This window comes from Globicephala melas, chromosome 11, assembly GCF_963455315.2.
Source record: "Globicephala melas chromosome 11, mGloMel1.2, whole genome shotgun sequence".
Lineage (NCBI taxonomy): Eukaryota > Metazoa > Chordata > Mammalia > Artiodactyla > Delphinidae > Globicephala > Globicephala melas.
This window is the reverse complement of record NC_083324.2, coordinates 22,573,120-22,600,404: the sequence shown is the minus strand read 5'-3', so window position 1 is coordinate 22,600,404 and position 27,285 is coordinate 22,573,120. Positions and strand designations below refer to the sequence as shown.

Here is a 27,285-nt window from a genome sequence, read left to right as displayed (position 1 = left end):
GCTAAATAAATGCTTATAAAACAAATCCATGACTAAGATGCCAATTAGTCCAGTTAAGTCCAAATCTCTTTGAAAATCTGAATGGTAAATTCTCTTAGCCGTGCTCCACTTAAGGCGGGTGGGGGGTAAGCAGCTGGCTTCCAGAATTCCCTTAAGAAGGATCCTTAGACCTGGACTACTAGAGTGTCAGCACATTTAAGAAAATAATAGGGAAAATGAGGACCAAAGACCAACCTGAACGTCACACTTCTTGCTCTCATTACCCAATCCCCAAACCAGAGGAGTATAAAACGAAAACAATCCTTTAATGTAAAGATGTTAGAATACTAACCTTTACTGAGTCTATTACCACAGTTCACTGCGGAACTCTCATCCAGGTTTAAGTCTAATTTTACTGGTTTTTTTTAACCATAAAAACCAATTTTGATAGTTCTTGAGAATAAAACCAATTTTCATTTCTTAAAATATAGACTGCTCTCGGGCTTCCCTGGTGGCGCAGTGGTTGAGACTCCGCCTGCCGATGCAGGGGATGCGGGTTCGTGCCCTGGTCCGGGAGGATCCCACATGCCCGTAAGCCATGGCTGCTGGGCCTGAGCGTCCGGAGCCTGTGCTCCGCAACGGGAGAGGCCACGACAGTGAGAGGCCCGCGTACCGCAGAAAAAAATATATATATATATAGACTGCTCTCAATTTCTACATTTAGCATCTGAAAATTACAAATTTATTCCTTTCTAGAATGTAACTTTGAAGAAGAAAAAGGGCTTGCTCATCTTCCACAGCTGCATCCACCAGACCTAAAAACGTGGTTGACAATAACTATTTGTTGAAAGAAAAAATAAATATACATTTCAACTGAAATAACAGAGAAAGGATCTGGCGTATAAGCACCAGGGGGAACTCTGAAAGGGAGATAAAAGAACAATTACTAACCGAAGCACCTCATCGCCTACTCTTAAAAGAGTACAGAAAATTGGAAAATTGAAATACAGAGCACTCTCAAACTTTGCTACAGCTGCCTGGGAAAGGCCAGTGAGCAGATGCTCTACGCTTTCTTTTTTAATGGCAAACAACTGCTCTCCAAGACTGCAGGCAAAGAATGCACATGCACATCCTTCTAGAGTCCAGATCTGCACTGTCCAACAGGGTAGCCACAAGACAGCATGTGTCTTTCGAACACCTGAAATGTGGCTACTGTGAAATGAGATGTCCTGGTGATGTAATATATAAATCAGATTTGTGAGCATTAGCACAAAAATGGAATATAAAATAACCCCTTGAAAATTGTTTTATATTAATTACATTTTGAAATGATAATATTTTGGATATACTGGGGTAAACAAAATATATTATTAAAATTTATTTCACCTGTTCCTTTTTATTTTTATTAAGGTGACTTAGAAAATTTTAAAATACTTGCGTGGCTCACATTATATTTCTAATGGACAATGCTAATCCAGACTGATAACGGGAGAGTCTATATGGCAAAAGAAGGAATATTCACTGAAAAACAGCAAAATCTGAGTCCTAATTTCTCAATCTATAACTAGGGAAACTGATTAGATTTTCTACCATGTACCAGTGTGCAGTCTCCCTTAAAGGCTCTAAATAGCTTTGGGAGGTAAACACATTAGCACTGATTTACAGACAAGGAAACTGAGGCACAGAAAAGAAAAGGTACTTACGCAAAGTTACAGAGCTGATAAATGAAAGGGCAAAACACTGAACCAAAGTCAGCAGAAGCAGCTGCATAGCACAGGGAGATCAGCTCGGTGCTTTGCGACCGCCTGGAGTGGTGGGATGGGGAGGGTGGGAGGGAGGGAGACGCAAGAGGGAAGAGATATGGGAACATATGTATATGTATAACTGATTCACTTTCTTATAAAGCAGAAGCTAACACACCGTTGTAAAGCAATTATACTCCAATAAAGATGTAAAAAAAAACAAAAAAGGACTTCAAAATGCACATTCTTCCCTTTCTCTCCTCCAGTCACTCAGAGGAAACTTTCCGCATGTTCTAAGAGGCTTAATAAAGGATGCCAACTGTCTTGCCTGACTTACCCTGCAATGGGCTTCTCTCTGACACTTTACACTCTTCAACCAATTTTCTTGCAGCCACTAAACCACAGATAAGAGAACTAGGTGAAACGGTGACTGAGAGACTTGGAAAAATTACCATAGAGTGGCACCCCATATGCTGCTATCTCATGTAACAGAATAAAGTTTTCTTAATTGGACATTTTGCTCTTGCAACTCAAAGTTCTACACTGTACCTGTCACTGTTAGTATAGCCGGTGACAAACCACTACCTGTGAATTCCCTGATTTGGCCAAGCGTACTTCACCTACTATGAATTAGCTTACTTAGTCTCTTAGCAGCCTCCAGAGCTTCATTGTCAGTGTCTGCTACAAAGAATCTTTGAACTTTCACTCCGTTGTCAGACATTAGTTTCTTGCTCTGGTATTCGTGCAGGTTCAACCATCTTCTGGGGGTTAACTGAACCACCTAGAGAAATTGGGGAGAGAGATAAGGAGACTTACAACAGCATGAAAAATAACAGTCAACTTATAGGGCCAGTCTTATAGGTACCCTCAGAAGGCAATCGGCAACAGAGATTTTGGAGGCAAAAGAAAAAAAAATCTACAATGAATTCTTCATGCTTAATTGTTTTTCTAATCAAAAATGTTAAGGACAACTACACACACCCCTGAATGAATAAGGTCTGTAATTTAGTTAACAGGAATGTACCAAGATCAATTTCCTGGTTTTGATACTGTACTCAAACCATGTAAGATGTCAACACTAGGGGACGCTGGGGGAAGAGTACACCTGTGTACTCTTGCACTATTTTTGCAGCTCCCTGTGAGTCTATAAGGACTTCAGTAAAAAGTTATTTTAAAAAATGTTAAGGACTCTGTTATATAGCATATGCTTTCCCCCATCTCTACTCCAAACAAAGCTCAAAGCATTATTTTAATAACTGTACACACAGCATGAATCATCATAAGGTATCTCAGGAAATTTGTTTCAACTCTTTGAGGTCAATGGGCCACAGACTAATCCACTTCTTTGTTGTGGTTTTTAATGGACTCTAGGTACAGTCATTATGTGTTTAATGAGATTATCTCTTTCACACACCAAAGTTGAGTACAGTAACCTGAAAAAGTCACCATTAATGAAACTACTAGTTCCTAAAAACTGCAATTTGTGTATTAAAGTAACTCTGCGTAAGAATCATGTGAAAGTGGTTTTCCAATATGCACTAATCAATTAGTTTATATTTGTGCTAGAAGAAAATAATCAAAGGACGGAGTGACATGAACAAATAAATTCTTCTCATGCTTTAGAATAAGATCGACATTCCCTATCAAATCCATAAGTCTTGTTTTTAAAAGAAAAGAAAAAAAGAAAAAAATGAATACACTTAGTTTCATTTCTATCTATGAGTTATGATGCAAAGGAACCACAGTTCACTAGAGGTAAGATAACGATGCCATTAATGCACAAACCAACCAAAAAATCAATCACACAACTGGCTCACAATACTGGTGGTGGAAGATCACCTGACATACCTCCTAGCGGCTTCAGTCAAGGACCTCAGTGGATGTCCGAGCAATATCATGCAGACCATAAACTGAGGCCCACAGGGCTTTACCACATGGAACCACTAGCTTTCAGGACCTTTAATGTGTCCTTAAAAATGGCACGTTCTTCTGGCATCTCCAAGCTACAACGCACTCATGAAGCTCTTTTGGAAGAGAGGCATTCCAAAGAGGCTCCAGAACCTTACAGCAAGACTGGGTTCTACTCAAGGACAGAGTGTGTCTTCAACTTCTTTGTGTCTTTATGAAGAATGTGATAGTGCTTGGCATACAGAAGATACTAAAAAATTACCAGTTAGATAGCCAAATAAATAAATCCTGCCTTTTGTCTTTTTTGTCCCGATATAGATAACTTTTCATTTCCAGAAACTGACTTTCTCTAAAAAAAGTAAAAGTCCTTCAGATCTAAAATAAACATAATTTACACACACTTGTAAAAAAATTCAAATTTCAACATGATCAAGCCTCAAGCTCTGTCTTTGTTCCATCCTTATAAATATTGGTAACGATGTTATTAAAATTGAAGTTGCTTGCACTTCTTCTTTAGAAACAGATAATGCTAAGATAAAAATAAACTGTCAGACAAGCAGTGCTCACAACTGTTTACTGTATATAATTCGTTAACTGTATATGATTTGTTACTCTTATTTCTGAATTTTTAAGTGTTGATGAAATATTAGTAATTTGAAAAACACAATTCAAAAATGAATGTACTCGTCAATTTAGTAGTCTTTATAGCACCTCATGTAACATGCCAAGAAAAAATTCAGTTTGAGGCATTTAGTAAAAGCCCCCTAAAGAAAGAAGAGATTGAATATGATATGTGACATATTCTGGGACCACTTTTAAAAGGCCAATGGGGAAGGATCAATAGATTAAGTTTATGTTGATGTACCAATTTAAAACCATTAACAGAAGAAAAAAAGAAATATTGTTTGAAAAGGACATTTGAGAGAGACTAAAAACAGCCATAGTGTGGTCATGGTCAATTTCTTTTCATCAGAACACTCACTGTATTAATTTTAGATATGTTAATGCAATCTGCTGCAAACTAATTGCAATTGATCCAGAGACCAGCTTCATAGACATATAATACATATTGACTGTTTCTGCACTGACTCAAAATGAAAAGCTGCTTAAAGTCTGTGGCTCTTAAATTGAAAACCAACACAGTGAACATAGTTCCAAAGCCACTGCTGATACTCAAGCTATCACTTCACAAAGTGATCGCTTTACAGAATAATTACCTATATTTGTCAATCCTAAACTTGGAAGAGTAGGGTCCCTGACTGGGTCTAAGACTTCATTAACTCAACTTCATTAATTAAGAATTTGTGATACGTCTAGACAGGAACAAGTTAAGTCTACTTTTGCATTTTCATGGCAAAGAAAAAAGAAGAGAAGTTACTAAGTAGAAGGATGGTGTAAAGCATGCTGCTGAATAATAATAATAACAACAATAATAATTGTTCTACCTATTATTGATGGAGCATTTCCTACAGGTTAGGTATTATAATCAGTATTTATATTATCTAATGGCCAAAAAAATCATGAGAAGTATTATTATCTTTCTCTGTAACTATCATTAATGAAAACTAACAAATATTCCTAACTGTCCTCCTTCCAGGTACTTCTTTGCCTTAGCTGAAGTTAGGTGAGGCCATGTAACTAGTTCCAGCTAATAAGGCCATGAGTACACATGGTGCGTGACACGTTAGGTCCAACATTTGATTGTCAACCCTCCCACCCACCCAGACACTCTCTCTCTCGACCTGGGGATTGGCAATATTCAAGATGGTAGCTGATCTATGAGCCAGGGGTTAAAAGTGAGGACTGAACATCCCCAGGTAAATCACAATGAATGTGCAGTGAAAAATAAACCTTTGTGGACTTTCAGCCATTGAGATTCTGGGGATTATTTGTTGCTGCTGCAGAACCTAGCCCATCTATAGCATCTAGTCTGTCCTAATAAAACCATCTTACCGTTTAGGAAACCCAGGCTGAAGGTTAGTCACTGGCCCACTATAACAGCTGATTGTAAAACTGCAAAGCTTCGACTGTAATACTACTGATTCCCTCCGTTTGTCCTCTGGCTCCACATTCCCAGAGGCCTCTTGGTGATAAATACTGAGACTGGCATGAGCAAGATATTGCTGTCTTCAAAAGGTCAAAAATCTACCAGGAATAGGATTCTCATGAAATGCTGGCACAGCGCACGTAAGGAGAAATGCAGCTGCTCCAGGCTTTGGGAGGGAGGGAAGTGGAGATGTGAGCAGGTGCTGTCCCAAGACTCTAAAATGGTAGAAGTAGTAGTTTATTCCAATTCCTAGGTAGAGCGACCTGTTAAAACCCTAGACTAATATCTTCAATGCAGAAGTCAGAAATCTTCCAGGGAATCTATGAACCCTGGAATGTAATGGAAGAGAGTTTAAAGATCATCTGACCCAGTGCCTTTCAGTTGTTTCTGCCAGTTATTTGCCTGCTTGCCTTCAAACTGTGTTCTTTGCAACTGGCTCCTGCCTAAATTTGAGACTGTTTGGAGATAGGACAGTGAGAAGAAGATACCAGGCTTCGGCTTCCTCTTTCTAAGTCAGGTGGCCACTCCAACAGTGACTGCATCTCCTCTGAAGCCTCAGGTCCCTCCAGACAGCCCTTCCTTCCATAACTCCAGCTCTTGCTGTGTCGCCACCATGACTCCTGCGCCCACAAGCTGGCCTGGACTCTGCCAACACCACCCCCTTCCACTCCTTCCACTCCTCAGGCTGGTAGAAGGTTCCTAATGTTGCCAGTCTCTGGGTGGCCTCCCCAGCCCTGTATGGATTCTAATTGTTCTAATACTTTTGTCATGAATTATCTTCCCTGTTAACTCCTATTAAATGACCTGTTGCTCCACAGATTTTGAAGGCGCCCCTTCAAGACATCGCAGGGGAAGAGGAATGGCAGTGGGCCATTATAAAGGCGACTTTGGACCCTTAATCTGCAGCAGTTTCCCAGGAAGTCACATGTTCCATATACTGGGGTTCCAAGGTATAGAAAGACTACTGGGATCCAACCTCCTCATTTTAGAGTCAGAGAACTTGAGGCCTAAAGATGAGAAGTAACATGCCTAGGGATCCTACAGTGAGCCAGAGGCAGAATGAGAAATGGACTAATTCCAATGTTCTTTGCTTTTTTCATACAGATTTTGGTAAAGTGACCATATCAGGAACAGCATCATGTTCTCAAAACAGCTGGAGGGGGTGGGCCCCTGGGTTTGGTTACTTCTAGATTTGTGCACTGACCTTTCCATCGCTCCCTTCCCTTCCATGTTTCTTTGACAGAGCAAGCATTTCTAAGCTTGGAGGGGAAGGGGAAAATACACCTTAAAAGAAAAGCAGCACATAAAGATTTAACAGCCAGTGGAAACAAGGGAGCAGAGACAGAAGAAAAAGAATGAAAAATGAGGGAAAGGACAAAGAGAACCAAGAGATAAAAAGACAATGACTAAGCAGGGAAAAATTCACAAGAAAACTCAAAACACAAAATTAGACAGCTCCACAGAAACAAATGACACGACTGAGAAAGGATCCTTCACCCCGCAGTTTTAAAATCAGAGGTGTAAAGACTACTGAAATATCGCCATGGGAGGGAAAAAAAAAATTGATCAAGGGAGTATAGAAAGAAATGCCATTGAGCTGGGTGCCCCCAAAGGGAGAACGTGTGAGCCACATATGACCACTGGCTCTCTGCACTCCCTGTCTTTCTTCAGCCTGACTTTCCACAGTCCCGCTTCACTCAGGCAGCATAACAGAGTCTGAGAGAGAATAAAAAACTCACTAACAACCAGGAAAATAGAAATTAAAACAAAAATGAGAAGCCATTTTGCCAAAAGGAACAAAGCTGACATTGGATAGGGGAAAAAATGAAAGTTTGATAATGTCACTGGTGAAGGTATTTCTTTCTCATACACTAACCATGCAAATCAAACACCAGTATGACCACCTTCAAAAACCATGTGACAGCACTGATGGTAACCAGAACATCCACATCCTCTGAACTGTGAAGTCTCCTTCCTGAGTGTTTAAACTAGCAAAACAGTCACATGTGTACCCGGGATACATATAAGGCTCTTCTGTGTAGTGTTGTACATAATAAAGGGGAAAGTTGGAAGTGACCTAAATGCCCATCAAATAGGAGACCAGCTAATTAAACCACAATATATTCAAGCTATATGAAGCACTGAAAACTCCTGTGGCAACAGACTAGCACCACTATCCATGTGTTCCCCTCCATTCTCAGTTCTCCTGCACCTAGCGTGCCAAAACTTTCCAGCAACCCTCCAGCACCCTTTTCCGGTGGCTGCAAGGACGTGGAAGCCACATGTGGAGACGGTGGAGTCAGAGGGTTGAAACAGCATGGATTATCAAGTTACTACATGGAGGACCCTTGCCTTTGAGTCACATTTACATGAACAAGAAATAAACCTTTGGGACTTCCCTGGTGGTGTAGTGGTTAAGAATCTGCCTGCCAATGCAGGGGACACGGGTTTGAGCCCTGCTCTGGGAAGACCCCACATGCCACGGAGCAACTAAGCCCATGCCCCACAACTACTGAGCCTGCGCTCCAGAGCCCACGAGCCACAACTACTGAAGCCTGCACGGCTAGAGGCTGCGCTCCACAACAAGAGAAGCCACTGCAACGAAGAGTAGCCCCTGTGAGCCACAACTAGAGAAAGCCCGCACACAGCAACAAAGACCCAATGAAACCAAAAATAAATAAATAAATAATTTTTTTAAAAAAAAGAAAGAAATAAACCTTTGATTTAATAATAATAAACCTCAGTGGTCAACAGACCACTGAGATCTCAAGAATAACTTCGTCACTGACTAGTCTAGCCTGATAAGTATGGGGGCCTAACACTGACCATTCTCCAAGACACGTTACTAGAAGAAAACGGCAAGTTTCTTTCAGTATATAAAGTAGAATAATATTTATATTTCAGACACATGTGTCCACACACAAAGCAATATTCTGTATATTCCAAGGATAGACATATGAGTAAGTAAATGTATAGGAAAAGGGCCAGATGAAGTTCACCAAACTTAATGCCAATAAATCTGAGGAGGGCAGACCAGGAACATGGTGATCAAAGGATGTTTAACCTAATCTATAATTTAAAACAAACAAATAAAAAATTATAGAAAAAAACATTTATTATTTGTGGAATGAAAATCAATTTACTCAAAAACAACACTGAGAGGAAGTCATCAAACCTAAGCTTTAACCCAAATGCACAGCCTCGAGTCTATTAACTTGCCTAGAAAATGAAGGGCTTGCACTCGTACTTAAATGTAGCAGGGGTTCTTCAAATGTGGTGTGAAATCAGGGTGGGGGAGGAAAAGCCTGCCTTCTCTGTTACACAGAACTATCACCTCTAATATAAACTCCTGCTGTTAGATAGGAAGAGGCTCTTAAACCTCATTTTGAGCTCTCAACAGCATTGACGACAGTGGAATACAAACAAGGAATTAGCTGTAAACTCAGAGGAAAATATATTTCCCTCTCATTACAGGCAAGGAAGGCAGATGCTCGGTGGGGCAGTGGCATGCCAAGAGTTGGTCTGTGTTTGTTACATTTTAGTTTTTGCCAATGTTATTCTGTATGCAAATTAGCATCCATAAATCTACCTTAGTCACATTACCTAGGAAATACTAGGCTTCAAATAAACGTGTTGGTGCAAATGAAAAGACAGATATAACTCGATGTGTCTCAATATGAGTACCATAAAATAAAAGGCCTGCTTGCTTAAAACAGGCACTGATAAAGAAGCCACTTCACTGTTGCCCTGGAAAAGAGATTAAGTAGAATCTCGTTTATAAGAGGAAGATAACAATAACAACAATAATAATAACAGCACTTTTCTGTTTAGCCCTTAATATGAAAACACCAGCACGTCAACTCCTGCTTCACAAAGAAAACATGCTGAAGAGACAGATAAAGAAAAGCAGCATCATGATTAGAAACCTAAGCCTATGGAAAGGAAAGAATAAAGTCAGACTTGGAAGAAAGAGCAGCAATGTGAGTACCGAGACTCTGTTATATTTTACGTGTGTTCAGGCTAAAGTGTGGGGCCTTCGTGTGGGGCCTTCATATGGGTAACCTTTGAAAATATAGCATCCTTTTTGTCGAGCTGGCCACTTGCCATTTACACTATCCCCATTTTGCACACTGTAAAGAAATTAATTAACCAATTAATGAGCCCCCTGTGGCGGAGTCCCTAAGCTCTAACAGGGGTACAGAGGGAAGCTACCCTCTAAGGATGAGAGAAATAGCTGAAATGAGTTTCATCATTTACAAGGGAGGAAACTAACAGGCCCATCCTCATACGATGCTGTGAGGATTAAGTACAAGTCAATCAGAACAGCGCCCAGCATATAATAACTACCCCAAAAAAAGGTTAGCTACTGTTATTTAATATAGAAATACAAAGCAGGAGAAAAGGGTGACAAGGAGACACTGAGGAATTGCTAGAATGAAAATAGTAGGTGATCATATAAACAATAAAGAAGAGCCCTTGGTGTCCTGCTGCTCACTTTAAATGCATTTGGGGAGGTATTTTTAAACTCTAATAGTGGAATGTTATACTTAATTCACTCAACAGTCACCAAACAGTAATTTACAAGAGGAAGGACCACACAAATCTCACATTTGAAAAGCATCTAAAATGTGTTATCTGTGCTAGGTAAATTTATTTTCCATCTCATTTGAGCAGAATATCCCCATGTCACAGACGAGGAAGTGTGAAGGTGAAAGAAGTTAAGAAATGTGTCTAAGGCCATTCAGCTAGTTAAGTGAGAATCAAGACTTGTATCCAAGTTCTCTGCCTAAAATACCTATGAGTTTTCCATTATTACTTTTCTTTTCTTTTTTTGTCTTTCTGTGAATCTTACGTCAATCCTTGGAACTACCACAGATAAAAACTATACTGCCATTCCTGACCTAAAAATACCTAGTTTTCTATTTAAAAGAAGGGGAAATTAAGCAGCTGACAAACTGGGAACACTAATGAAGATGGTGTGGTACCTGAAAAAACAGTGTTGATGGGATGTGGTATTTAATTAGAGTAGATGGCTAGAGAGGAAAAGCACTTTAAAAAGTTTACTGATTGTTGGGCCGTACCCTGAAGGCCTACAAGGCCTGTGCTTGCCCAGCTTCAAGACCAAAGAAACAGCCTAGAGTCAGCAACAGAGACATTAATAGTTTAATGGATGGAGGAGCTTATAAGTCTGAAGCAAGGTCCTGGAGTGACGCCGCACCACGTGCAGTAGACAGCAGGGAGGACATGGCGGCAGTCTTCACTGGGGTGGGGTGGGGGGGATTACCAGTTATAGGGGAACTGACGTCAGGTGGACTCATTAGTTACCAGGGAAACCAGTAGAGGGGTTTCCTCACCATCCCTTGCATAAGGCCAATCATTAGCTAGGGCCTGGGCAAGTATGTAAGAAGGTCAATCAAGTGAGTAGGGTGTAGGTGAAGCAGCCACTGGTCAGGCCAGGGATGTACAGAGAGCAAGAACAGCCATCTTGAGTGGCCTGACCATACACTGATCAAGAGAAATAATACTTGAATTCTTCTTTACAACAAACTAGATGAGGATCAGACTAGGAGCCTGAGGCCATTTGTGCCCCTCTTACAAGGCATCTCTGATAGTACTGCTTCTCTAAGGCCCCACAGTAAGGGGAGGGGGCAGCATCTGTTACAAAAATAAAATAAAATCATCTGTCCTACCAGGGAAGAATAGAAAGTTGAGCTTTCAGACTCTCTAGACACTGGATCATAGCCGGTTGCTATTTTAGGTGTAATTCTTAGAGTGCCATGACAAGGTCTCCTATTTTAAAACTACACCATATACTAGCTGACATGTGTAAGTGCTACAAAGCTGTGGAAACCGTACTAGACACTAGAAAAGCATTACATCAATTAATTCTCACAACCACCCTACGAGGAAAGAAACCAGCAGAAGCCCGTTTTATAGATGAGCAAATTAAGGCACAGGAAAGCTAAGTGGTTAGAGGCAGAGCCACATTCCAATCCAGGTGTGTGTGCCAGAGTCCAGAGTCTGTGCTCTTCACTGAGGTAGAAATTGTGAATTGCCTCCCAGCCCACAAAACTGGGTCCTGGGCAGTGAAATTAACTGGGGCAGGAGGAGAAGTGGAATGCTCTGCTTTACAGATTTCACTGCAGGACATTTACAGAGCTGAATTGAAAAGGAGGCAACTGTGAGAAGCCAAGCATCATGTCCCAAGGCAGGAAAGGCTCAGTGTGACCAGAACAAGGGGGAATCCTGGAAAGCATTAGGGTGGAAAGGTGAGCAGGGACCAGACCATGCAGGTGCTTGTAAGCTATGGTATGGAGTTTAGATTTTGTTTTTATTCATGGGGTGTGAGAAGATCAAATTCACATTTTAGAAAAGTCACTCTGTCTTCTGTTTACAGAATGAAACCAATTACAAGAGGGAAGCATTAAACCAGACTAGAGCCTGCAATCTTTTTCTGTAAACAACCAAACAGTAAATATTTTAGGCTTTGAGACTAGATAGTCTCAGCTGCAACTATTTAACTCTGTCTTTGTAGCACAAGCAGGCTTACATAATACATAAAAGAATGGGCAGGGATGTGTTCCAATAAATCTTTATTTACAAAAACAGGATGTGGCTAGCAGGCCACAGTTTGCAGACTCCTCACCTAGACCACAGAGAAAGTGGTGGAGGGGAAAACAGAGAAGAATGGAGGGATTCTTCACAGAGTCTGGTGATGAAGCAAAGCCTACTCATGGATTAGATATGGGTTATAAAGTAAAAAGAAATCTAATATTAGACACACATACACATGCACACAACACACACACACAATTTACAAGGTTAATTCATTTAAGCCTATTGAGTTTTATGTACCTGCTAGTCATAAAAAGCATTTCTTTAGGAACAACCTTAACCTTGGATTTTTTTGCCCAAATTGGCCTTTGCATTACACTTAATTATTGACACTTCTGTACATCATTCCACAACATCAGAGCTGCTGGGTCTTTGATCTTACAACCTTCTTCCATTATTTAATATTGATCCCAGCAGGCAACAGGCAAACTGCCCTGCTATAGCACTCTCCTGCTACAGTGGTCCATCTGCAGCTTCTCTCCAAGGAGAAAACACAAGGCCTCCCTTGATTAAAGAGGCAGCAAGCAGGAATAGTAAAAGGGAAGAAATAAAATCTAAGGATAAATAAAATGTGGCATATCCAATGGAATTCCACAAAATGCTTCAAATGAATAAACCGGATCTTAAAATAGATCAATGCAGACATACTTCCAAAGCAAAACAGAGAGAGGGAAAAGCAAGCAAGTGACAGACAAGAGGGACACATAACAGAATGTATACTTAAACAGGAAAAAATAATAATATTAAACAATCTTACAGAGATAAATAAAGGGGTTCAGCGTATGCCACTGCAAAACATGCCATTCAGGTATAAGGATTATTTTGAGCTGAAGGTAAACAAAAAGAAGCAGACACAACAAAAACTCTCTGCTCAAGGGGGCTTCCCTGGTGGCGCAGTGCTTGAGAGTCCGCCTGCTGATGCAGGGGACACGGGTTCGTGCCCCGGTCCGGGAAGATCCCACATGCCGCGGAGCGGCTGGGCCCGTGAGCCATGGCCGCTGAGCCTGCGAGTCCGGAGCCTGTGCTCCACAGCGGGAGAGGCCACAACAGTGAGAGGCCCGCGTACCACCAAAAAAAAAAAAAAAACCTCTCTGCTCTTGACCACCCTTCCCTCCTGTCCCTGACACACACACACACACACACACACACACACACACACACACACACACACACACACACACACACACACACACACCCCAGGATGGACAAGATTCTTAATCACAGGAGACAAATCTAGACTCAGCACGGAGACAGCACCACAGGGATCACACAATGAACCTACTAACTAGTCCTTACCTCCCATCAGGGTCTCCCATCTATTTACCTTCCCACAATTTGCTCCCCCTAGAAGCTCAAAGTCCTTTTCCTTTGTCCTGTCACTCCCATACACATTTACTGTTCTCTTAAGATGCTACAGGGCTTCCCTGGTGGCACAGTGGTTGAGAGTCCGTCTGCCGATGCAGGGGACACGAGTTCGTGCCCCGGTCCGGGAAGATCCCACATGCCGCTGAGCGGCTGGACCCGTGAGCCATGGCCACTGAGCCTGCGCGTCCGGAGCCTGTGCTCCACAATGGGAGAGGCCAAAAAAAGATGCTACAAAAGCCCGAGTTCTGACCATCCCTTTGAGTTACTCATCACTGAGTGCTCCCATGTGTGTGTACACTGCACCTGTTACTAAACTTCTATTTGTTTTTCTCTTGTTTTTTCTAAGTTGCAGGACCCCAGACAATGAACCTAAGATGGGTAGAGGAAAATAGTTTTTCCCTCCCCAACATGTATATGCCAAGGTGGCACAGCCTCATCAAGCTAGTGTGAGGCATCTATCCGTGTGCTCAGGCCCTTCCAGAACACTAGCACTACAGCTGTGCAGAACAGGTGAGCTCAGGGACGGAGGGGAGGATACAGGTTTGTACCCATGAACTGTCTCAGGTTTGTGTCAGGTGACTTGCTCTTATGTCAGGTTCATGTTCATTAAAGTCGAGCTTCTGCTCATTGCTAACATGAGTGAATAACTCTGGAAGTACTTTCCTGAAAATTAGGTCATCGTTTCACCTCATAAAAATGTGTGTGTGTGTGTGTGTGTGTGTGTGTGTGTGTGTGTGTGTGTGTGTATGTGTATGAGATTTTCTCCACTCACTCAAGTGAGTCTCTGCGGAAGCAAAAAGGGCTTTGGGGTTCCAAGAATAGCTTTCATGCAAAGTGCTCACTGGAAAACAAATTCAAAACAGTGCAATAATACAACAGCCAGGACTCAACCTTGTATTCTGGGGCCATTAATTGCTCAGCTAACCCCAGCCAACCATTTTACACATTTACACATGCCATCAGAGTAGATTATGTATAACACTCAGAGAAGGGAAAATGCGAGATATTTTTCTTCAGCAACCTTGCCCAAAGGTGTGAGAAGACTTACAGGGGTGTGTTTCAAGAACTCCACCTCCAACGAGCTTGTGACACTAAGCGAGTAAAGCAGAGATACTAGTAAAGCAGAACACTGAACTTTCCAGGACTGCTGGGAGGATAAAAACAGATAAGGTATGTGAAGGTGCTTTGTTGTATGTGTTCAGCACGGCCATTACGAGGAGTCACATGTGTCAACTCAGTGCATCAGATTCAGCTCCCCAGTAGAGCCTGCCACCTTCCCTGCTCCATCCCCTTCAGTTCCCAATTTGTTAGCTCTCCTTAAATTACTCCCTGAAGTCCCTTCCAATAAATTCAGTAGAAAGCTTGCAAGACGCAGACTTTATTTCAATCAACCCACTCATGCTCCTTCTAACAATCTAATAGCACTCAACAGTTTAGGATACATTTGAGTTTAATGGGATTTACCCAATACAAATAGACTTCTCATGGCTTCTTTATAGTAGCAGCTTTGAGTGACCTAGCTAATTCAATCTCACAGGTTCGCCTGTCACCTTGGCATGCTGAAGAAATGACTCGGTAGTAAATGATCAACCTTTGCTGGGGAAATTCCTGAGATCGTCTGACATTTTGAAGGTTTGCTGTACAGAATGATAATTGGCGTCTGCAAGGTTCCAAGCGCACTATTTATGTTTAGAAGGAGACTTTATTCTTGTTGATGAATGAAATATTACTACTCTGGAGAGTGAGGTCTTAGATTGTCTATTAAGAAAGATATCAACATTATAGAGAGTGTCCCTTTCTTCATGTTTCCATTGTCAGAATTCCCACTTATAGGAGAAATTAGAATCTCAAGTGTTAAATCTGATTGCCCAATATTCCATGTAAATGTCCTACTTATGAAAGAAAAGCACGTGCCAGATCTGTTGATTCATATTAGTCACCTGTTCTCTTGCAGTAACCTGAGTTTCTTTAGCCAAAGTTGGGAAGGCAGAGAATCGCTAAATTTTACATGTATCTGTATGAACAACACATAGAAGTGAATCTTCAAGGCAAGCTTTCAGAAAACTAGATAACATGAAATGTCAAAATAATCCCTGAAAAGAGAATTTATACCACAGCATAGGATACATGACATTCACTTGGCTCCAGGAAACTTTTGAAAGAAATACTGTGATTCATCTGAAAAGTCCACTGTGATAACAGAAAAATCCGAAAAGCACACACAGACAAAAGGACTCTTGCAAAACAGACAATGTGACACTTAATATCTGAGCAGCAAATAATATTCTTATCATGCTATATCCTCTTAAAATTGAGAGATTCGAAGAAACCTAAGAAATCTCAACAAAGTTTAATCCTAATCATTTTTCTTTCAAGAACCTAGAGTAAAATGTTATACAATATTACTACAATTGAACAACTGGTCCAAACTAAAAGTTAACAGAGAAAATGAGAAACAAAAGAGCAAAATATGATGTACTGCTTGGTAATGTCATGATGAAGGTTCAGGAGTTGATAGTGAGAAATGAGCTTAAAAGGGTGAGGCTGAAGACTTGGTCACCCGTCTTTGCCCTAGCGCTTATTGGCAGATGACCTTTTACCTTCTTTACTTAAGTTAAATGAGACTATCAACCACCACAACCTTACAAGGTTGTGGAAAAGTGAAATGAAAAATTTCTGTGAAATCCCTCTTCAATCTGGTCTGATCCCAGAAAGGCAAAAAATGCTGCCACGGTGGGAAGATGGTGCTGTTACTTTCCAGGCAGCCAGATCCAGCCAGCATCCAGGGCTATCCAAGGATAAATAGCCTAAATAACTCTCCCTTGTTGGTCCTCACTCTCTTTTCTTGAGAAGCTCCTCATTTATCTCTAGTGGAGGACAGTCACCTCAAAAGTGATCTCTACAGATCCTGCCATCTTTGAGGCACCTGAGCTTCCCAAGGCAGAGGATATACCCAAAGGAAGTACTGCCACAATGATAGCTGGAGAAGTAACCCAAGACCCTGAGACCAAGCCCCCTCCCAAAAGCAACCCACCTAGTAAACATAACCTACTCTACAGGGTTAGAACTAGAGCTAAGCAGAGTGGGGATGCAGAAAGGAAGAACACAATATTGGACCAGAATGTCCAAACAAACCAGTCATAGAAGCACTGGAGAAAATAATAAAGAAGGGAATGCACCTAGCAGACCAGAAGTTGAGAAAAATCCCTGACTGAAGAATGTCAGACAAATAAGAACTAGACTGAAATAGAATCCTACAGCTAAAAACAGCCAGGACAGGACTATACCAAAAGTGGGAGTAACTCTGATTATACTTTAAACTTGAAGGCTGGATATACAGGGAGCACAGGAGGGCGCCAAGGCAACCATTAGGATAACTGACATGACGTAGCACAAGATGTGCTAGACTAAACAGTAGTTGTGGGGTACCTGGGCCCAAGGGATGACCCAGTGGTCCAGGAGACCTCTGATACCATGGGAAAAGACCAGTTACTGACACATTCCATGGGGCTACACCCTCTGCCCCTCTCATACAGTCACTGATGACAGGATGCTCTAAGCACAAAATTAATAATAATTAAACAACGGAGGCCCATCAACATCATGAAAGAGAAACAAACAGAAGAACTAATAACTGAGGGAAAAAAGCTCAGAGAGAACAAAGCACAAAACTGTGCTTTAAGAAGTGTAATACATCAGACATATCAGAGAATATTACATCAATCAAAAAATTTAACTAGAAATCTTGAAAATTTAAAATTGATCATTGAAAAAAAAAACAGGCAAGAAGAGACAGGTTGAAAGTTAAGGGAATATATTCGGAAAATAAATTAATGCACTAGAAACTGGAGGAGAGACGTTCATGGTCAAATATTTGCCAAATACATAATTTTACTTCCTTCAATTTTACTTTACTTCCTGTTGAGAAGAAATTCTCAACACACATTATCTTATTAAAGGTTATGAGAAGTCCAACCATTTAAAAAATACGCGTATTTAGATACATTTTACAGTCTTCCCCAAACCAATTTTCACTTGACATCTGCTTTAGTTCCCATGGAACTAGTCACTCCTTTAGGAAATGCCACAGACTGCAAACAAATTCAAGTACACAACTAACCATAACACCAGACAGAAGGAAACAGGAGTTGTTTCACCTTTGTGTGAAAGTACTTTTGTTTATTCTGGTATTTCCACTTATCTTCTCATTGTTCTGCACAACCTCTTTGGGATTCAGTGCAGCAGATCTAAAGAGAGAGAAAGAGGGCACACACTTGGGCCTATCAGTGATGTGCCAGTTATTAAGCTATTTTTTATCAGCTCCAAAACCTCCTTTCTAGGTGCCCACCACTCTGCCGGCTGAAACTCTGCAAATTACCTTCTTCTTTGCCAGCTGGCTTCCCTTTAGATTCTGCCAACATGTGGCACCACTGCGAGACTAGAAGGCTGGAGGATGGAGAAAGTATCTGCTCCTTTCGGTGTATAATGTTCTTTCATCAGAGCCCCGAGCCACAGCTCTTCACCCTGGATGTAGCAGTGAGTTCCAAGAGCAGTTGATTTCAGTTTATAAAGTTCTGCCTACACTCCTAGAACAGCCATCAGAGCCAGCTAGGCAGTGCCTCTTCCTTAATGCTCTGGGTCCCAGCACTGCAGGATTCCTCCTCCATGTTTCCAAGTTCTTGGAGAGTTCCAATCATTTCCTTTTATTCCAGGGGTGGTAGCTGCTTCCTGCAGTTACAATCCCTGCTTTAGTCAGGGTTCTCTTTTTGCCCCTGCAGTCCTCCAACATTTCTTTAATCAATTTGCTACATTAAATTATCCCTGTTAAAATGATTAGTGCAGTTTCTATATTTCTGACTGGACTCCAATGCTAAAGCAGGAACGGAAAGTACGAATACAGAGAAATTGACAGTGCTGTCCCCCTGTTTTGTAATTCCTCACTTGTAACTAATATATTTATAGAGCTAGAATGCCAGGTCCATCAGGCACACACTTGTTTTGTTCACAGATAAATGCCAGTGCCTAGAACACTGTATGATACATAGCAGGTACTCAATTCAGTTTTTTTTATGGAATAAATGCATTTATGAATGTTCAAGGTGGACAAAGATACATCTACTCCCAAATTCTCTCAGGCAGACTCTGATATGCAGTTAGAAGGAATATTTTGACAGGCTATTTGGGGTGAGCCTCCCTGTTTATATATTTTCTCTGGCTGCTTTCTCACTACAAGTGCAGAGCTGAGTAGTCACAACAGAGACTGCACGGCTGCAAAGCCTAAAATATCTACTCTCTGGTCTTTTAAGAAACAACTTGACTACCCCCTTCCTCAGTATGAGATGGGGACAAACTACTTGAGAGTCCAGAGGAGGAAACTGCTCCTCATACCCTCCTACACCAGTATGGAGAGTCCCACAGGAGAGTTTTTTACCTCACTAGCTAAGTAAAAACATACAAGTGTCCTTCCAGTGCAGATACACTAAGACATTACTTCACTAAGTAAAATCACGCTATGGAGTTTGATAAGCCTCTGTGACAGTCATCAGCAACAACCTGCTAGCCCATATCGTATGTCCTTTCTTACCAGTCCACATCATGGGAGAAGAGGTCTACTTCTAGAGAGATAGGGCAAAAGAAAAGGGAGGGGAATTCTGAGTATGCTGTTTTATTTCCCAAATGAGAAAATGCAAAACAGCCATGGATTAACTCAGCATGTGATTCCATGACAGGGAATCAGGTGGAAATTTTCACCCAGGGGCTATCAAATCGAAGTTTTGAGCACATTTTCTGCAGAGTGCCACACATAGTCCACTTCCCTGAGAATAGTTCCTTCTCTAAAACTACAACAGTGAAAGCAGCATGAGAAGCTCCAGATGTAAATTTCACTTTTTTCTAAGCCTTTCTCTGCTAATTCCAGACGTGCTCCTTCTCCTCACACTAATATCATTTCATTATGAGAAAGTCTCAAGAGCAGACACTAATTTTCACAAATCCTCATCTATATCAAGTACTGAAAGAGTGTGTCCCGTTATTGATGGAAAAAGAAGACTAACCATGAGTAGAGTCCCCCAGCCTCATCTCATCATTGAACAGCAGCATATCCAGAAGCAGCACCAACTTTGTCCCATACAAAACTTGCCTAACTCAGCTTATTAGATAAATGGCCTTTTAAAAGTTTGTTTAAATTTATAGGTGTGGCTTATAAAATAAACTTTATGCACAGAATGCTACACCCCGAACTGGCAAGGGTGCTCTCCTCTGAGGAAGGGGATGGGGGTGTGGGAGATTTCATTTTCTTTATAATACGGGATGCTTTTTTACATCTTGTCAAGGGCTGCTTTCACACTGCAGTTGATAGAGCTGAGTGGTTGCAACCAAGAATGTAAGGACCAGGAGCCTAAAATATTTACTACACGGTCCTTTACGGAAAAAGTTTGCTGACTCCCACCAAAACCTATATCGGCATTCCACTCCCAGGTTAACCTTTCTCACTACAGTCCATCATCTTCCCTCATAGCATCTCTCGAAGGGCGACTGACTACATATTTGTGTGATTTGTCAATGTCTGGGCATCCCAAGAGACTATGATGGCCTCAAAGGCACAAACCGGGCCTGATGCCTTCACCAATGCATCCCTCGTGCCTGGACAGTCCTGGCACATACAAGGTGCACTGTAAGTATTTGCTGAGTGATAACTAATTTATTAGATGTAAAGACCACAGACAAAATGATCTCAACCTAAAACTGGGGCCACCAAACTGCCTTCAATGGGAGACAAATAACAATAGTTCTTGTGACAATAAATTATATTAGACAAGGCCAGGCACTTCCTGGGCTAACAGTTCAGTAGTCATGTTTCTAGAATGACATAGTTTTTAGTCTATATGCCCACCATTTATCTCTAAGACTCCAAAGCTAAGAAGCTTCTTTCTACATTCTGCCATATATTATCTACAAATGGCAGTTCAAACACAAACTCTACAGGGAACATGTACCTCAGAGCACATTTATTTAGCACCTACTATGTATCAGGCATGCTTAGACACACAGTAAGGTGATTAAAATCATGGACTTTGGAGAGAGAGACCTGCTTTTGAGCCCTTGTCCCACTATGATGATGACCATGATCATTAATGGGAAGTGACCAGGGGAGGTGACTCTGTCCCAGTATGTTAATTTAGAAACAGCAAGGTAGGAAAAGGATTACCCCCAACAGCACATGGAAAACTGAAGCACAGGGAGACTAGACATGTTTCCAAGGTCTTAAGAATTCAAACCAAATTTGTGGAGCCCATAAGTTTAATCACTATCCTGTCAGGTTATCATCTGTCATCAGTGAGATCCTCCCTTTGAAGTATGCATCACAGTGCCTAACACAAAAGACACTCAGTAAATGCTTTTATTATAACTATTACATTGCCATAAACATCTACGCAGTCAAGAAAATAACCTATTTGGTATTTCATGGATGTAATAAATGTGTACAACGATGCTTCATAATTCTTCATATTCAAATACAAATTTGAGTTGTACAATTTTGCTTTTCCACTGCCCTCATCCCTAGAACCCACAAGTGTAAAAGGATGAATGTACAGGTACTGCATTTTTTAATTAACGTGCTTAAGCCATAAACCAAAATGCAAGAACAAATTAATAATGAAAAGTAACACGTTTTTAAGGTTATTCAAAAGGACATGATTATATTTTTCTGGCTGTTTCACAGGCTGATTCAGGTAAAATTTCTCTAATTCCATGTTAGATAGAATACTTACTAGCAGGATGTATCCATTAAATATTTATTATATCAATATTCAAAAACATTGCAATACATTGCAATCAGTTTCTGTAGTGAAATCATTTACACAGAGGTCAAACCTTTAAAACACTGAAACAGCAAATGGATTTTGAATGTTTTCAAAAACCAGGTTCTAAACTCAAATCCATACAGTTAATATACCCTGACTCCTTCATTGTATATTTGATTTCCTCATGTCTTATAACCTATAGAATAGTGTTAAGTCCCCAAGTCTACATGAAATTAAGGATATATTCCATAATGAAATGCCAGGAAAATAATCTAGTTGTAATAAATATCAATTAAAGAACAATGCTTCCAATCAGTGTCAACAAGTTTTCCTGGCAACAGTAAAGCCTAAACGTGTCTAGGCAAATAAAGAAAAGTAAGATTTCAATGGACAGCTGTTTAATGCACTGGGTAGGATGGGAAGAGTCCTCAAAGGGAAAGCTGTATAAATGTGGCTCTTATTCAGTGCAGTTCCCTTCCTTAAAGGATGGAATTCCCTCCAGTTTCTGTCTCATTTTGATTACTCTATAACATCTTCAAATATTTTAATATTTTTGAAATTTTTTCTTATTTTGTCAAGAAGTTATCACTGTTTTATGTGTTATCTGTTAGTCCAATACAAGCTACTCCATTACTGAATAAAGTGTCCATTCTATAACCATGGGGTTCAGAAGAGGACAAAGTTCCAGATGTGGTCTGAACAATATGGAACAGAACAGAAACACATCTCCATCCTGGACAAACCTCTATAAATTACCTAGGCCCAATAATGTAACAGCTTCCTTTTGTATCCACAGAGACCCCGTGTCATCTAATCAGTAAACTGCAGTGCTCAGTGTATCATTAAAAGCTCTTTGGTGCCATGGTAGAAAGGGATTCCTCTTTCCTTTGCCAATTCTTGACCAGGACCACTACCATCATCAAGGTTCTAGTCAAGAGTCTGTAGGACTCTAAGCAGATTTCAAGATTCTAGCCTAAACAAACTATTATTTCTCTTATAAGTAGTTTATTTTCATCTTCTCATTCTAACAGACTACACTCAATAATTTGCTCCTCAGTACAAATAAAAATTTCAGTGGTATTTTAGTCACAAGAGTCAATAAACAACTGCCCAGACAGAACCTAACTCAACTGAGATAAGCTAACTACTCACCGGTTAATTATCCCTTTAACTAAATTAGGGTTCAATCTTTGGGCTAACACAAGTATTTCTTAACCTTACCCCTACCAAGTTCATGCAAGTAAACTTGATAGAACACAGTAGCAGGAAAATGGTATTTTTCACATCTCCTTTACTCAGGAATCTAGTGGAACTCAGTCTAGACGATACCTATCTCCCAATCCAAACCAAGCTTCTCAGACAGTGTACCCGAGTATATACCACACCGACCTATCTTCCTCTTTCACTTGGCTCCCGGCTTTACCATTTTATAGCTATGTATTCAACCTCTAGGCCTTTATTTCCTTAACCATAAAATAGGAATAATAAAACAGGATTACCATGAGAATAAAATGAGTTACTACATATAAAGTGCTTAGAACAGTACCTGTTGTGTAATGAGAGCTCAGAAAATATTAGCTGCTACCATTTATTATTACTGTGATTTTTATAATATTCAACACTTCTTCCAACACCATGGTGAAGAGCCAACAAAGGAGGTAACCCATGACATTAGAATGCATGAGGGCCAATCTTCACACACCAGTAATTGTGCAAAAGAAGGGGGAATTGTGGCAGAACCATCATTCTTAAAACCTCATATCAAACTCCTGCCTTGGATGAGGCTTTGCACTAGTTCTAAATATTTTAGACCTCTTGCCTGCCTTCTAAGCCCAACAACTGTGAACTGTGAACGAAGCATAAAACTCAGACGGGCAACTGAACGGTGGGAAAAGAGCATGTTTACATAGCGTGTATCAGACGCAAGTGAAAAAAATAGCTGAGTTCTCAGTGAAGAGTGATTCACAGGTGACACACATTCAGACTCAGACTACAAACTCTGTCTCTTGGGCAGCTGCTCAAATCTTAGTTCAGTTCTTTTTCACTTTAGCTGGGTCACTTGCAGTCAGCCTCCTGCACATATCCTTCGGGGGATACCTTCTGATTTGGGCAGTTTATGCAAAGAATCCAGGACTCACCCCTCTGTCTCTCTCCTTTCTGGGATATCCCCTCACTTTCCAGCTGCTGTGGTTATCCCAAATTCTGTCCTCTGGTTCTTCAGGGCAGAAGGACTATAGGTTTTCTATTGGAGTTTTAGATACCACTAGAGCCTGTTATCAAGAAAAATCCTGGAAGTAAAAACTGGAAACTCAGTACACCTGTCCCTTCCAATTTCAACTTTCCTCTGGGATCTTCCTGCTTTTCTTCACTATCCAGAACCTTCAAGTTCTTGGTTTTTGCATTTTTTCCAGAGTATATAGTCACTAACTATGGAAAGTTCAGTCTGTGAAGAGCTTACATGGCCATATTGTAAATGGAGCCTGTCTGATACATACGCAGGAGGAATTCAAGCAGAGATAGTTTTTGTAAGTTCGTGTTATTAAAACAGGAAAGAGTTCTCACCTTAAGAAAGGAGTCACTTCCAAGAACAAACTCCAAAGAAATGAACAAAGACTAGTCAAGGAATAAGTCCAGTACTTTGTTCTGAGATGCACACACTATGTAGGCAGCTTGAGTGATCTGAGGTATACATGGGAAGTAAGATAATAAAGAGAGGTCCAGCAAAGGGGAAGATCTTCATCCAAATAGGCAGAAAAATGGGAGTTCAAGGCAGAAATTGAGAAAAAACAATCCGCTGATATTGTAACTTACTCAATAGGTCATAAAGAGGGATACACAAGTCTAGACCTAAGACAACCAATATCAGGATGAGGAATGGCGAAGGGCCTGCCAACTCTGACCAGATGGGAATGGCTGCTTGGTACACTATGTGCAGAAGGTCCCAGGGGCTTTGTCTGGGCCCACCAGAATAATGTCATGTTTGACTACTGATGCCGCCACAGGAAGAAAAGAGAAGCAGCACAGTCCCATGTATTCACAAGCCAAGATCAAGAATAAGGTTATCGAACTCGAGAAGAATAAGATGGGACAGATTCGTCAACATCATTATTATTAATAACACTGAGTATCTTCAATATGCCCAGATGATGTTTAGAGTAATTCAAATTTAAGTGAAATCAAAAAGGGATATCAGACAGGCTAAAATAAAAAAGTGCCTTGAATCTTAATAAGCCCACAGTACATGAACTGCCTCTAATTAGATTCAGGAATATGACTCCTTTTGAAACCAACCAAGAGAAAACACTTATTCAGAAGATTTCAATGAAAAATTAATAACCACTTGGTTCCACTTTGTCATGCACAGACCTCAACAGTGGATTTTAAGAACCTCAAGTACAGTGTGTCTCAGAGAAATTATACTCGTGAGTCCTTCAAGAGCTAGGACATTTTAATCAATAAGGTGTAAGGGCAATATACTGACTTACATAAGTGAACAAAATACTTGCTATTCAAAATGAGTGAAGTCTGTCACAGAAATTGTTAAGGGTTTCTATAACCATTAATACTAAATTAACAAAGAAAAAAGCAAGCAAAACCTGCCCTCTAACTTGCTTTTCACTTTCTAGTTAACCAACCCCTTATCTGGATAATGGTGGTTAAGATTTTTTAGAAGTTATTTGGCCTTATGCCTATCTTTTCTGGAGACATGTGACTTGGCCAAGGTAAATACAATTACCGAAGGGAAGCATCTATGCCTCTGATTTCTGGTTCACGTAGCCTCCCCTTATGCCATATCATGAAATGCTAAGGAGGATAATTAAACAGAGTAAGTGTATAAGTTTCACAACTAAAAGGCTACCATAAAAGTTAGCAGTATGGAAACCGATCAGTAGAAAAAATGAGGATGGGATTTTCTGGGATATTGGTAACTTTATATTTTGGTTCTGAGAGTGATGTTCACTTTATAATTACAAATTAAACTACACATATGTTGTATAGGGGCTTCCCTAGTGGCACAGTGGTTAACAATCTGCCTGCCAATGCAGGGGACATGGGTTCAAGCCCTGGTCCGGGAAGATCCCACATGTCGCAGAGCAACTAAGCCCCTGCACCACAACTATTGAGCCTGCGTGCCACAACTACTGAAGCCCGCGCGCCTAGAGCCTGTGCTCCACAACAAGAGAAGCCACCACGATGAGAAGTCCGTGCACTGCAATGAAGAGTAGCCCCCATTCACCACAGCTAGAGAAGGCCCGGGCGCAGCAACGAAGACCCAACACAGCCAAAAATAAATAAAATTTTTAAAATGCTGGTAGATATATATTAAGAAACAAAAACAAAACAAAACTACACATATGTTGTATAGATTTGTTTTCAGTATTTTATGCTATATTTCACAATTTTAGAAAGCTTGAAATAAAAGTGTAAGCTTTGAAGTCCCATAGCCCTAAATTCAAATCTAGACTCTATCATTTACATGTTGGGTGTATTTAGGCAAACTACTTAACCCATCTAAGCTCCAGTTTCCTCTTTCGTAAAATGAAGATAATGACAGATAATGATAATGATAGTACATACTTCATAGCATTGTTGTGAGTGTCAAGGAGAAAATGCAATTACAGTGCTTAACCTGGCACTTAGTGGGCTCTGTAAAGGCTAGGCTGTCTAAAAGCTCAGAAACTGCCTCCGCCATCACTTCTAGGCTGACACACATCAACACATTTCCAGCTGGTAGTTTCACTTGACCTTTCACCTCTTAGCTGACAGTGTGCAGCTGTTCAAACTGCCTTAGGATAGCAGACAGCTGAATGTAAATGCAGACCTTTTACCTTAGCTATGAGCTCCAGGGATTACGAGATGCCCTCAGAGCCTAGGGATGGGCAGGCTTGGTCCATAAAGAAAGCCAGCAAATGGATATTTGAATATAATTTAGGATCACGAGCCACTGGTCTAATCCCAAAAAGAAACCAATAAGGAAAGCTGTAACTGGAAGGCTTTGTGGCAAGCAAACAGCCATTTAGGAAGATATGGCATAGAAGGAATCATGCAGATTTTGGAGTCTGACAGACAGAGGGTCCACGTCTTAGCTCTGCCACTTGACAGCAGCGTGGCCATAGCAGACACTGTGACTCCCAGTATCTTTTCTAAATCATTTAGTAGTCCCAGCCAATGATGGGAATTGCACCTCTACTGGTCAGCAATGAGCATATGACCTAATCCTCCCCTGAGACATGTGAGAGGAAGCCTGATGGGAGGGTTATGGGAAGAACTTCCTCCCCCAAGAAGATTAAAAAAAAAGAGATCATTTCTATTTTTCCTCTGGATGTTGCCTCTCTCCCAGAAATGCTAAAGTCACCTTGCTTCCAAAATGAAGGTAAAACCAGTGCTAAAACCCTCACAGCAGAGGAAAGCAAAGATCCTGGAGTCTCAATAACATACATTAAGCCACTGAATCACCCAACCTGCGGCACAACCTACTGTGGAGCCCCTGATAATTGGGATAATGAATTATTTCTTACTTAGGCCAGTTTGAGTCAAGATTTTTTTACTTATAGCCAAAAGCTTTCTAACTGAAAACAACTTCAGATTCCATGAATTTCAATTTCCTCATCTTGAAATTGGGTTATTAATGCTGAGCTTGCCCAGCTGTGGAAGGTTTAAGAAAAAAAAAAAAGTATCGAAAGCAATTAGGGGGCTTCCCTGGTGGAGCAGTGGTTAAGAATCCACCTGCCAACGCAGGGGACACAGGTTCGAGCCCTGGTCAGGGAAGATTCCACATGCCGCGGAGCAACTAAGCCCGTGCGCCACAACTACTGAGCCTGCG

The 27,285-nt window shown here is 40.8% G+C and overlaps 1 protein-coding gene across 1 annotated transcript in view; it reads right to left on the bottom strand.

Moving 5' to 3' along the window:
* SUCLG2 (succinate-CoA ligase GDP-forming subunit beta) overlaps positions 1 to 27,285 on the bottom strand; it is a 259,246-nt gene that overhangs the window by 196,279 nt on the left and 35,682 nt on the right. The window contains exon 2 of the mRNA XM_030867675.3: positions 2,361 to 2,502. Coding sequence (XP_030723535.1) covers positions 2,361 to 2,502 — 142 coding nt within the window. The remainder of the gene's footprint in view (positions 1 to 2,360; positions 2,503 to 27,285) is intronic.